The sequence below is a fragment of the Zonotrichia albicollis genome, chromosome 4, assembly GCF_047830755.1.
Source record: "Zonotrichia albicollis isolate bZonAlb1 chromosome 4, bZonAlb1.hap1, whole genome shotgun sequence".
NCBI classification, from domain to species: domain Eukaryota; kingdom Metazoa; phylum Chordata; class Aves; order Passeriformes; family Passerellidae; genus Zonotrichia; species Zonotrichia albicollis.
Window position 1 is genome coordinate 58,289,331 of NC_133822.1, and position 14,237 is coordinate 58,303,567.

The following is a 14,237-nucleotide window of genomic DNA, read 5'->3' on the forward strand; positions in this document are numbered from 1 at the left end:
GGAGATGTGGGCTCATTGCACCATCCTTTGTGCAAACCAAAGACTGCTTTCCCATCTCAGTAGTTCAGAGCAGTTCATCCCAGGGAGGGCTCACGGATGAGAGCTGGCAGCGTGTTCAGCCACCGCTGCCCATCAGGACAGCAGCCTCTGCAGACCCAGGGTATGAGCAGACCAAGCCTCCCCTCGCCTGCAGGGCCCTGGTTTGACACACCTGCATCTCTGCACAGCTGCAGGAGCCTTCATGTCAGGAGGGGAAATTACAGAGTGATTAATAAACAGCTTGGCCTGTGATGCCAGGCATGAGGAAAAGTATTGAGAATACAGCAAGGTAGGTTTTTGAAGGGGAGTTGCAATTTTAAATGTTGCAATTAGAGAGGTTTTCCCTGAAAGCTTCAGCAACTGTAGGACTGTATCTTTAGAAGACAAACCTTTCCATAGGTGTTCCAGGCTCAGAAGTTTGAATTTTCTGCTTTTGTACTCACCATAGCAGAGCTCTATCTGCATAACTGCCAGCACCAGTGCATTTTGCAGCTGTCCGCTTTCAACCATGATTTGCTTGTCACTAATGTTATGGTAATTCATACTATGGTATGGTTTTATTTGTATATAAGTAAATTATCTGCTATATATTTGCACAAATATGTAATTGTTCTAAGTAAAAAACCCAAATGCAAATGAATGGGATTGCTTGTTGAATACAAACAGAACAACATAGTTACTAAAGAATGAGTAACATGCAAAAAAGGAATATTTCCTGGACCCTTAGTTTGGGGAGGTTTACTTGAACCTTGGTATTTAATTTATCTGTCAGGAAAGGCAAGGCCCTCTTGCCCAATGAGGTGTCAGCATTCTGACTGAGCAGTGCTGCTGGATTAGAGGGTGGTTTGACTAGCTCAGTCAGGGAAACACATCAACAGCTAAAGGGAGACCCCACAGCAGGTCTTTCCACTTTATTACCCCTCTGGATCTTCCTCTTATTTGAGTATAACCCACTGCCAGCAGCTGCCAGTGCTTGTGGAGGACTCACACTAACAGAGTAACACTCTTTATTAATATAAAATTGTGACAGGTCAAGGTTCAAGGATTGTCGGTGATAGTAGCTGACTGCAAAAATGCATTCAAAGCAATACACAGAAAAGCTCCAATAAAATTATTTAGCACAGACAGGGATGTCAATAGGCATCCCTGCAAGGAAGAAGACAGGTCCATTGACTGCCCTCAGCAGTTCCAATGGAGCCTTCCCTAATTTTCCCCCATTCTCAAATTACTTTTATACTATTTCTTTGTATTTAGGTGGAGCTTGAGTGAATTTATTAATTAATTCTTTATTTACAGGTGAGTATAAATTTGTCCCACTTCACTTTTAAAGATACAGTCAAAAAGAATATACAGTGCATGCCCAGTGAGGAGTGGTCATACCTTGGAGGTGGGTAACTTTGGGAGGCCGGTGTGTGTTAGGATTGCAATTAGGGTATAATCTGAGGAGAGTGATTTTTGCCACAGTTTTTGGCTCAACAGCAAGACATCTCCTATCTCCCCTGGTGGACAGGTGTTATGCAGCTTCTCAGCTGAGTACCTCCCTGCAAGGATTCCAGCAGAGCTTGGCCACAGTCTCTCCATTCTGCCCCACCTTCTATTCCATCCCCCTTGGCAGGTGCTGTGGTTGCAGATTGTGGTGAATCATCATGGAATAGGTTTTGAGTATGCCAACTTCATTTCATCCCAGAACCAGCAACTGTATTTTATAATTTCTATATCATTATAATTTACATTAGGATGTGAATAAAACTTCTTGGTTTCCTCTAATTGTATCCCTAGACATCTTTCACCAGCTGGGCATCTGAAAAGGAAGTTGTCTTAATTATAGCTGTAATGCCAAACAAGAGGCAAATAAGGTCACGAAAGAGACAAGTTAGGTATTGATAGGTAGATGAAAGTTTTTGTTACTAATTTAACTTAAATTACCATTAAATTTTCTCTCAAAATACTGTCTCTTCTCATGCACTGGGGCCAAATAATGTTTATCTAAATATAATTAAGGTCTCAAATGCTTAAAACAAGAATGAAGTGGATCTGAGTAATGTAAAGACAAGGTCATAATCCAGTCAATCGCGGAAGGCAGGGTCCATAGAGTGCCCCAGGTTATGATCTTCTGGTCACCCTAATAAGGAGACCTGGCATATACTGATGTCGTTTCTTCTCAATGACCCCAGAGAAGGAAATGAAGATGTGCAAAGGAGTGATGCGTCAGCCCAGTCATCCCCAACCTGGAGTTTGGAGCAGAAAGCTCTCTAGGGCTGAGACTCCCCAGATTATTGGCACATCAGCCACACTGTGTGCACTGGACTGCAGCTTCTACCTAATTCTGAATTTATTTACATTCCCTGAGTACGTTTCTGTTCAAAAGTGGGATGAGTCCACGTCCAGTGGGTTTCTGAGATGTCACTCTCGAACAGCTCATTTTCCACTGTGTTGGATAGTGAGCACAGAAATGTTGTTCAGGGCTCAGGGTTGCACTTCCAGGTGATGGGCACCTGAGCTGTGCATTGGTTCAAGCCCTGTGGACTGTGAAGAAAACTTACCCACAACAGTGTGACTGGCCTAAATATCTCATGGAACAAACAAATGTGAAAATTGTGATGCCTAGTGCACAGCAGAAAATGTAGCTTTGTATCCACTCAATTGAACATAGTTCAGCATTGGTTTATTAAAAATATAATTAATGAGATTACAGTTGTCATTAATCTAATTTAAAATCAATTTTTATTGAATGTATAAATTCTTGACTTTTGGAGAATTAAAAGGAAAGCACATGGCAAGTCATGCTATTGCCTTATGAAATATCAGACAGCACACTTTGTAAAAAACATCATGTTTGTTTCTCACTTGATACGTCTGCATTAAAGGATGATGTACAGCTACAGGTGTAAGTCTGTTCAGATTAGTTAGTCTAAAAGGTCATGACTGCAGTTGATAGTGTTGAGTTTCTTACACTGTATGTCTTCCAATGTTTGATAATTTCAAGATAATTGCAGTTTATTTAAACATTTCTTTATACCAAATTGTATATCATGTAATGAATAACACAGTGAATTGCTGTACATGCAGTTTACCATGCACACCAGCATGAGATTGAAGGCAAGGACACAGGAAGCTGACACACGTGCTGATGGCCACATGAGAGGGTGTATGTGAAACACACAGAGCTGAGTCCCAGCAAAGCAGACTGAGCACGTCCTGGCCACACCATCCAAACACTGCACTTACAGCAGCCTGCCCACCTCACCTGCAAGGTTAACAGAGGCATTGCCTCTGCCCCCACGAACAAAGCCTTTATTAATTGGCTTTCTAATACTGATGACTTTTTTTTATTGCTAACATACCAGCAGGGAAATGAAAATATTCGTCTGTATTTGTGCCTTTTTCTGGAGTGCAGCATGGCCTAAAGAACAGTGATGTGGTGATCACAAATTCAGCCTGAACTTAGAAAAAGATAACTTTCCAATTTATAAATCTCTTGTCGTCTACTATGGAACAGTGCAGGCATGTGCTTGCTTGCTTTCTTTCTCTCTCTCTTTTCCAGCAATTTTTATCTTCCATCCTTTCCTCTATTCTGTAAGTTTTATTAGTAATTCTGCCATAATTCTACAAAAATGCTGCTTTATATAGAGGGATTATACGCCAAAATTACATCACAAAATTGTATAAAACTGCTTGATAAAACAGTAGTTTATCAAGTAGTATTTGTCTTTCATACCTAATCTTATAAAGCTCTTATAAAAGCCTGATTTCTGTCTCCCAAAACATGAATTTACATAGGTGCAAGCCCAGACCCTTTGCGGCTGCTGAGACACTTCCCATAGGCACTGCTAAGTGTGCCGAACTGCCCCAAGCCATTCATCAGCCTAGACCATTGAAGGAGGTAAGAAACCGACACAAGAGGCCTCCTACTCTTGTCCTTTATCAGTCATGGGTCTTGGCTCATTCATAGCACAGAGGGACAGGCAGGCCCATACCTTGTATGAATAAATAAGGCGTTTCTGAGGAGCTTAATAAGGACTTTTCCCCAAACCAGTCATTGTTTTTTTTGTTTTTTCTTTAAAGCGTCCAGGCCACTCCTAATTGTCCATGGTTGCCCTAAAAGCAGAAAGGATTACTCCCTAATAAAGAGGACTTACTTAATAAGGGAGCCTTTGTCTTTTCCTCAGCAGTTCTCATTTCCCCTTCAGAGACCCTGTAAGTTTTGCAGTATGGAGCTGCCTTCTGTCCTCCACTGGAGAGGTAGTGCCAGGAGCACAAGCAGCTGGCAACCCCAGAAAGATCACTGGTAGAGAGGATCAGAAATTTCCACATAGATATAGTTTGTAGAGTGGCTTAAATGAGCCTGCATGCTCTATGATCTCCCTGTCATCACACATACACTAGACAGGCTCATGCCCTGTGGTCCTTAGGAATCTAAATGTGCTCCTGCAGCCATGCGTACTGCTAGAAAATCAAAGAAGCTCCTACATGGCTCTGAACTATACCAGAAAACACAGGGGTTGTGGGAGCTTAACTATTTATAGACAGTTTTATATTTCTGCACTAATAAGCACAGGCTGACATGTATTCTTGTTTTCTCCTGACACACACAGCTCATGTCACTGGGGACTGTCCTGCATAAACAGCCATGAGGTAGGTTTGTGGCTCCAGCCTGAGGCTGTCCCCCCCAGGAGGATTATAACATCCTGAGAAGGAGGCTGTCTCTCTAGTCCTCAGAGCAATGCTCTAGTCCTGAATCATTGAATATTAAGGTCAAGGGCAAGATATTCTCCACTATAATTCCATTAAGTGGCAGTTGATAAGTTACAAAAAGAAGTTAGTGTGTATTTCAATTTTTATACTTTATATAACTAATAACGTATTTGTGTTATCTGTCCAACCTACTCAGAACTTATTAAACTTTCATGTCTCTAGAGAAGGCTGTTCAGAAACTTTCCAATTAGACATTCTGTTTACTAGTTCTTTTCCATTCTTCTATGGAATCTAGTTGTCACCTTCCCATTCCCTTTTCCTAGAGCCACCCATACACTCATGAACACGCATATCACGTATGTACCACCAAATCACACATATTGCATTTGTTGGATATCTCAGCTCACCTAGTTGATGCCTACTCTGAATGCAGAAATTATCTATTCCCTTCAATATCTCCCCATGTTTTTGAGAAATACTGTCCTCACTCAGGCATGTGTAGTTTTGGTCAAAAAATCTCCCCTGACACCTACCTGAATTCTGAATCCTCAGCAGCATCAAGACCTCCAGATCAGAATGTGCAAGAGGGGGCGTATGTGGCCCGAAATTTGGAGTCCGGCTAGCTGAGGGCGAAAGGCCGACGCCCCTCTGCAATTCCTGGCCAGCACCCCTCGGCGTCTGATGGCCTTGGGCTTCGCTGGCTGCGGACTGGCTTACACTGCTGGTATTGGGGAGGAACGGAGCTGACCATTTCCCGGGGGTTAAACGTCGCTTTATTGAAGGTGTTGCGGGATGCAAACGTGGGGAAACCAACCGGGAAAAGTTTTTCAATAGGGGGTGAAACAGGATTAAAAAGGAGGGGGGTGGGTGCAGACGGAACCAATCGGGAAAGGTGAGGGGATGAACTTCACAGAACTGACACTCCATGGAGACCAATAATCAAAAGGTAAGACAGGTGTCCTGGGATCCCAGCCAGCCACCACCTCCAGAGAGGAGAAGGTTCTTGAAACCTGGGAGGAGAAGGGGGTGATTGACTGGGTCCAGGGAGGAGACAACTTTCACTTATAAGGGAAACCAGGGGAGGAGCAATTACGTATGGGCAACTATGAATAGCGAGGTTACTATAGCAACTTAGCTGACAGGGTAGCAGTGGCGGGAAAAACTGGGGGAACAAAACCATTTTACACATAATAGGGGAGAACAATACATAAATTGGGGAAATAACACAAGAAACTTAACAACACACTACAACAAGAATGTCTTCCTGATCTGCCATTATCCCTATAGCTCTAAGGTCGCTTTTGCAGACAGTGCTCTCAGAGGAGCTGCGAGTGTTAGAAAGCTCTGCTGGGAGTCACAAAAGGGCATGATTGCCTGAAGTGGAACTGTGCTGGGATGGAAGCACCTTTGTAGGTCTAGGAGAGAAATTCATAGTTCATGGCTAAAACAATTTCCCACTCCTGGTTCATGAGGCAATGATGTAGGCCTGGAAAAGTAAATTTATAGTCTAAGGAAGAAGTAAACCTCACTGAACATATGTAAAGGTCTTGTTATTGGTTTTGTATTTTATCTAAATAGAATTTCACATAAAATGCATGAGTTATTTTTGGGACAAAGTTTATATCCAAATATCCCAAATCTATGGCTTAAGGATTTAAACTTTCTCTTTCTCCAGTCACAAAACTCTGTTTGTTTCTGCAAAAAGTCCTTTTTCTGAAGGCAGCTGTTTAGGCATATCAGTGCATGAGAGTTCTGCAGAATATGGAACGTGACCTGATAAAAGCATGTCCCTGCCATTCAGCAACTAAATCCCGCTGGCAGGGCATGCGTGTAAGACCTAACTCTGCCATGAGGGGTTTTTATTAGAAAACTGTGGCAGATCCATATTTAACACATTGTCTGTTTTGATTCTCATTCATATGTTCAATGACTAGAGAGTTTAGGTGTTTTGTTCAGGGGTGTAGATACCACTGGGCATATAAAATTTAGTATAGTGACTCAGAATATTTTCTTATTAACCTTCCTTTAAGGATCTAGTTCATACTCTGTCCTCTTTATTTTTTCTTTTCCAGTATTAACTAGGCCTTTAAAGGCTGTAGCTTGTTTCAGAGCCTGTCCTCTGTTGAGCCAAAAGTCACTGATTGAAAAGAACCAGCAAGAAATTAGCAACAACAAGTGCTTAGGTCATTAATGATGTATCTTGTTCTGACTGCCTCCAAGCAGAACGAATCTGAATGCAGAAATTCTTCTCACTCGTCTCTCTTCTGGCCTGAATTTATATTTAAGCCAATTCAACAGATTAGACATGCAGCAATATCGAAATTAATTTATTTGTTACATGTGCAGTTTGGATAATAGCCATGGGACATACCTCCCATGATATGGAATATATGAGCCACACCTCATATACCTTGCAATAATGCAAGAAAGTCTTTTGCAATTATGTTTTTTTTAATCACTATATTTTACTAGAGTTGAACCCTTTGTGAGCTCAGGATTACTCTACCATATAGCATCACACCTTTCTGTTGCATTGCTTGAAGAAATAACTAGAAACTACTAGAAATTAAAGTATTAACTAGAAATATGTTACTGCTACCTTGTAGGCAAGCTTATTATGAATCATTGCAAGAGCACAACACACCACTTATTCCCTGAAGTAAAAAACAATATTTTGCCAATGTTATAAAGGTGTTTCTTCCATACTAGAAACAAAAGTAAGAGGATTTTTAAAAGATAGCTTATCAAATGATAAATAAAAAAAGATAAAATTACTTGCTTTGTTGTTTTAAGCACATTCATACTTTAAAGTTCGGGCACCTGTGTTCACAGATCAGTCTAGAGTCCTGTTTTGCAATCACAAGGTATGATACCCTGATTAAATATTTTAAATATAGAACATAAAATCCCAATCCAAATCTGAGAAATGCTAACAGTATTCCACTTGTGTGTAGATGAAATATGCTTACTCTAACACTCAAATGTTTACCCTAAATTCCAGCTCTGAATGACTGTATGTGTTAAAATGGCAAACTCTAATGTTTAACCTGTTGGATACAGGAATACAGCTGTTTAAAGCACAATTTCTGTAGAGACTGAAGTAATTTAGCCACATGTTAGCTGATATTTAGGAATTGTTAAAAATATATTGTGACACATATTAAAAGCCCACTAATTTTTAATGAAGGTCTGTATTAATAGATTCTCTTTATTTATCCCTTGCATTTTTTTTCAGGTCATATTGTCTCTCTTGAGCTCTCTGTAACATTTTTTTGTCTGAGACTGATTCAATTCATTTACTTTCCTCCATCCATGGTCCTGGGCCCATCAATCATCCCTAACCCATTTTCTTGCTCTCCAATCAGCTGAGCTGAGCCTTTGACAATGAATCAAATATTTTGGGTTGAAATGCAGGAGAAACAAAATTTTCACCTTGCAGATTACATACAGGCAACTACCACACAAATGTATGGTTCTACTATGGTTCGAGGTTATCTATGCTTCCATGTGAAGAAGCAAAAGGATCCTTAAAACACACACCACTTAGAATCCCCAAGATTCAATACAAAAACAAAACCAGGCTTTTCTACCTCCATGCTGACTGAATAGTTCAGCTCTGCTTAAAATAAGGCATGTGTCCAAGACAATGCCTTATTTAAAGTTCTTTAGCTATGTCACTGCTTAGGAATTTAGACTGTGTCAGATTAAGACCTCTATAAAAAATGGATATTACAAGTTCTGGAAAAAAACCCCCAACAAATCCTCTGTGTTGGGAGTATCAAATGAGTCTCTACCCTCAGATGGGGAAATAAAAATAACCTATTATTGTGTTCAGTTTAAGTCAGTTGAGAATGTAGGAACCCATCTATGTACAGTGGTACTGCCAAACCCTGATGACCTTCCTCACAACAATACTCCTCCAATGGTAAACTAAATTTTGCAGGATGAAAGGCCTGGGTTTGGTAAAGTTGAAGATATTCAAACATGGGTTTGAATACTGTGGCTTAGTGTGTAGAGCTTTTACATAACTGGTCAGGAACCTGAACTTTGGTCCTTGCTCTGAAGTTTATTAACTTCGCTTTAAAGAGCTGTGTGGTAAATTAGATTGTAGGGACTTTTAACAGCTAACTGAATATAAAGATTCTAATTTCTGCCATGGTTGTTTTAACTGTAAGATTGAAATGGGTCCAATGTCTTTGATTTCTCTCACTTGAGGAATCTGATACTTGACTGCATTGTGACACTTTCAACAGGACAGGTAGGTGCAAGATGCTTTCTCCACTTTTTATCCCTCTATCTGTCAGAATATACTAGATGTTATTTCAGAGTTTCCACCATACTGGGAAGTAAAGCAATACCTGATGTCTCTATCCCAGTCCAGCTGAAAATCTGATCCACTAAGACCAGGGACTTGTCATACTGTGGGAAATGAACTACCAGAAGTATGGCAATGTTGTGACTTTTGAAGATGTATAAGCATCATGAAAACGATAGGTTCTTTCAGCATTTGTTGTCTCCAGATAAAGGAAGGTCTGCAATCATTACTTTGGACTTACTTTGATTTAACTTCAATCCTGCTTTATGTCTAAGCCTAAGCTTTTTATTGGATTCATCTCCTAATGCCTATTGAATTAATTTCTTTATCTCAATGAATATTTTCCTCATATATACCTTTGAACATCTGGACACAGCCTTCCATGTAGCTCCTTAGTGCCTCTAGTCCATCGCTATAACTCGTTCATAGATTGCTGTCATAAGTTTTCGAGGTATCCAGCCATCAAAACACAAATCAGCAGTGGATCACACACATACTTGCTCACCCCACTGAACGCACTACTAAGTGAAAATGTTTGGAAGTTTTTCCCCCCAGCAGAACAGGAATGCCAAGGTGCCTCCTGTAGCAGAGTGCCCTATCATCCTGAAACGTGTGAATAAGTTTTACATGGACTTTAAAACATTTATTTAAAAGCTAAGTTAACAATGAAATAATTTTGCTATTACATTGCTTCAGCCATATATTGCAACCAAGACTTTCACAGTTCTGGTATTTCACAGTGGCAGTAAGGAAAGTGAAACAAACAGAGCTTTAAAACATCTCTTTTTTAGTTCTTAATTTTTATGGCTTCAGCAACATTATGCAATCTTGGTGCTTCTTTTAATATCCTACCTGTGGTAGCATCTGTGGCCATCTTCTGGGAAATGGCTGAAGAGCATCATAACCTGGCCGTTCCTTTCTTTCTGGACAAATTTGGGCTTGATCTTGTGTGGGACACTTGCAGTGTTGGAGCAGCAAAGCTGCCCATGTGTCTGCCCCACAGGACTGCTGCACAAGATCAATTTGGGCTCTCCCTAGGGCAGATTCTAGTCTTTTCTGCCTCACCCAAGCCAGACAAAGCAGCCTCACTGAAGAGCAGGGTCATGCCCAGTGTTTTCTCTTGGTGTTTGGTTAGCTCTAGGTCGCGAGCCATAGGAAAAAAAGCAGTAAATCTAATTCAGACATGCTCCACACAGTTATAGCATTCCTTTGTAAAATTTATTTAATGCTTTGTAGATATGCTCAAGCAATTCTGATGAAAAATATCCCTCAAAGGCTTTGCCCAGAATAAAAGTTCAGTAAAATTCTCAATCATGTTGCTCTGTCCTCATTTGCAAAACCCAAAAACTTTTGTGCATGTGAGTGATCAGTAAGAGGCCTGTGGCTGTGACCTTCAATCTTTACAGGGTGGAAACAGCACATCTATTCTGCTACGCAGTTACATCCTGGAAGTTACATGATGTTAATGAAGTCAAAGCCTTACATTTTTCAAATGGGAGTGCTGCTGAAGCTCTAAGTCGAAATAATTAAATAAAAATTTGGAAAATTGTATTAAACTATCAACAGATGCATTGCTTAGAGCATTGGCTAATTACACTAGCATATTATCAACTGCAATGTCAGCACCAAAATACTGACTTAGGTTTTATATTGTTTCGTGTTGTTATGTACCACACAGAATCTTGGGAAAAAATTCCCAGAAAAATATGAAGCTTTAATGCAAAAGAAATTAAAGCAAGTAAATGGTGGGTTTAAGTACTACAGAAATGTGAAGCATTGCTTTTTCATATCTTGCTAAGAAGCAACAGCTGTACTTCATTTTAACTTGATGTGCTTCAGAACTCATACTCATATAGGTATTTAATGATCCAAACATAATGGTCCTGCATAGTTTAATTACTTATATGAAGGCTCAACTTCATATGTAATCTCTTAATAAAAGATGCTGCTGCGAAAATCTTGCTTTGGTTCTAACAAAGAATAAACTCTTTAACAGTGAAAATGCTTTGGTGGAATTGAAGATTATTGACTATGGATCCTGAGCAGAGCTGACAGTCAGTGTTATTCCTTCTTAATAGACTCCTTGTTTCTTCTTCCTTCATGGTATAGCCAATACAAGGAGAACAGGTAGAGTGCAAGGCAGACCATCAAATCATAGTGGTAGAGTGTTGCAGCAAATAGAAGAAACAAGAAGAAACAGAATATTTTGAAAGCAATATGTTTTAAACGTGGAGACTCGCTAGGTAATTTACAGGCTTCACTCTTCTGGTTAGAAATATCTGCAGAATCAGAAGCGTGTTGGCTTTCTTTCTTTGAGTCGTCAAGCCAGTTTACTGTTTTCCCCCCTGTTATTAAATGGTCAGCTGGAGAGTCTGAGTCTGTTCCCCCATTTTCTTTGGTAGACTTACTAATTAAAACTTCTGGCCTCCATAACCTCTCTTGTTGGAGCTCTGCATGATGGAAAAATTGACCTGTATTCCTTCCTCTTCCTTCTCCAGAAGTTGCTGAGTCTGAAGCAGAAGGTACTTCTCCTTTTTCAACTTCAGGAGAGAAGCTTTTGTTAAGACATGTTATTTCATTTGTTAGATTTAAATTGTACCCTGACTCAGCAGCAACCTTGTCAATGACATTGGATTCAAAGTGTCTATATAGGTGCCCCATGCCTTCTTCCAGAGTGGGCCCTTCTGAAGATGGCACTGAAGAGCTTTTATAATGGTAACTAGGCACAATATTTGTACCAGAAGGTGGCATTTTTGTTTCAGCTTTAGAACAGAAACAGGCAAGTGTATCACCATGGCTTTCTGCCCTGTAGAGCTCTTCTGCTTTCTCATGGTATAGATGCTTCTGAGTGCTCAGGGGGCTTTTAGGTATTTCTGAATGTGAACCCTCCTGTAAATCTTTCCTTCCCATAGCAGAAGCCTTTACTGCTTGTCCTACAGGTAGAATATTGTCTGCTTGTGCTTTGGCACATTTTTCCTTGCTATTGCAGACAGACTTCGTTTCTCCTTGCAGTGTTTCATGTACGCCTGCATTATAAATACCTAAAACTGATTCCTTTTCAAATTCAGTGTCATATAATACACCCACTGTGTTGAGTTGACAAAGAGCATAATGTGAACCATCATTTCTCCCTTCATGTGTATCAAACGCTGTTTCCTTTTCCTCTGTGGGCCTGTCACTTAGTGCAGTCTCTCGAGGTAGCTTAGCAATTACTGCTTTTTCACTGCCAGGCATTTTTTCTGGAGCACTTTCTGATGTTGTTTTAATTATATAAGCTGTACCTGCCTCTGCTTTCTCTGTAATACCCTGCTCAGAGACAGAAGACTTTTCACAACTCTCTGCCTCCTGGCAGGTAAACAGCTCCTTTGTGGAAGTCACGGTCTGAGGTTCCACGCTCCCCCCCACTCTCCGCCAAACCTCACTCCCCGTTCCTTGCCACCTCTGCTCTGCAAAGTTTGCTTCGCTTTCCCTTCCGATTGGTCTCCCTTTATTTGTGTTGTCTGTCTCTCTGTCTTTTAATCTCCTGAATCCTCTGTGTTCCTGAGTGTCCTCAGGTCGCTTTTCATCCACCCTGGTGGCCCTGGGTGCCTGCTTGTTCTCAGCTGGCAGAGGTGCTGGGTTCAGGGCTTTGGCGTTGTGTTTCCTGTGTGCCTTGAAAGGCTTGGAAGCTTCCTCCTCACCTATTGATGTCAAGTCTGCGACTTCAATGACTTTCTTCTGCTTCCCTAAATCAGTGTTTCTTTCTGACATTTCACTAACTCCTTTTTTTCGTGTGGAATCTGTTGAGACACCAGCATGTGCAAAAGTGCCGGAATACAAATCTTCGCTTAAGTGTACCTGAACTTCGCTTTCAATCATCTTGATTTTTCCTTCATTTTTGTCAGCATCTGACGACAATGAATCCAAAGTTTGGTGAGACATTTGTGATGCCTGGTGTTCCAGAGCCGGATTAGCATTGCCATCCAGCGTCCTTGCTATGTGTGCATTTAATTGCATGGATTTGTCATGCTCTGGTGAAATGGTTTCTGGTGTCATTTCACAGGCCCCTTCTGAGGTACCAGCAGCATCCTCACTGATGAATAGCCTCTCCACCATCTTACTTCCCAAGGAGCTATCTATTTCACCTTTTGAAATATCTGTGTGCCTCTCTCCTTGTCGGCTTGAGCCAGTAGCCATAACATTGATAGCCTCATTCTGCTTTGTCAGAGGAAAATGTTTTGCCGATAAAAGGCTTTCACTGGTACCAGTATGTTCCAAAGACCGCCCATAGCTGTTTACTGAGCCAGCAGTGACTTCCTTCCCTGGTAGCTGATTACTATAATCTTTTACAGAATACTTAGCTTTATCTTTTAATTCTTCTCCTATCGCATGTGAAGTGTTTTCAGATGAGGAACCGATAGGCACGGGGTGCAAGTCACTGCTTCTTTCTGTACAGGTTGGATTTTTCACCAATCTTTCAGTTTCACTTGGAAAATTAATTGGTTTTGTTGTATAAAAATTCCTTTCATCTCTGGAAGAGGTACCTCTAGCTCCTGTGAAGTGCTGATTTAACTGAAACAATAGAATAGAAAAGAATGATGAAAAAGTGCTTTGCAAAAATATGCCGAATGAAGGAGGCAGGATTTCATTATGGGAAGTTTTGTTTTCAGTAACAAAGCTTTCATGGAAACATGTTCCAAACCATTTGCAAAATTTGCATTGCATGTATTTTTTATCATAGGTAATGAGCTTTATGGTGGTGCTGAAAGGAGCAGGAAATAAAATAGTGTTCAGAACCCTCTCTCTTTATTCATGAGTTCAGTAAGCTGCTAGTGGATTTTATACAAATTAAATCTGAAGAGAATATTTCCTTAAAGGCAGGCTAATTTGTTCACTATGCATTTGATTCTAGATTTGGACAGAGGAAGCCATGGGATGAGGGGGGAGGACTGGTGCTTAAACAAGGGCATTGATACAGTACATCAGTGTCCGGTAATGTACAGTATTGTCCAGTAAAACAAAGACACATTTCACACTGACAAATACTGTAAGGATTATCTGTGCTTCATTTCTCTCAGGGACCATTTTACAGGCTTCAAACCAGACTGTTTTTAGACAATCTGGTAAGACATGAGGTGGAAATGAGATTAGCAAAGTAAAAGGCCAGAAACTAATCATTCTCCCTCCTAGCTCCCAAATATCATATTGT

General features: G+C 40.6%; 1 protein-coding gene across 1 annotated transcript in view; it reads right to left on the bottom strand.

Moving 5' to 3' along the window:
• Positions 1 to 2,744: 2,744 nt before the first annotated feature.
• The window catches only part of PPP1R3A (protein phosphatase 1 regulatory subunit 3A), a 34,725-nt gene continuing 23,232 nt past the window's right edge, over positions 2,745 to 14,237 (bottom strand). The window contains exon 4 of the mRNA XM_005481980.3: positions 2,745 to 13,600. Within this exon, the coding sequence (XP_005482037.2) occupies positions 11,111 to 13,600 (2,490 nt within the window). The 3' untranslated portion in view covers positions 2,745 to 11,110. The remainder of the gene's footprint in view (positions 13,601 to 14,237) is intronic.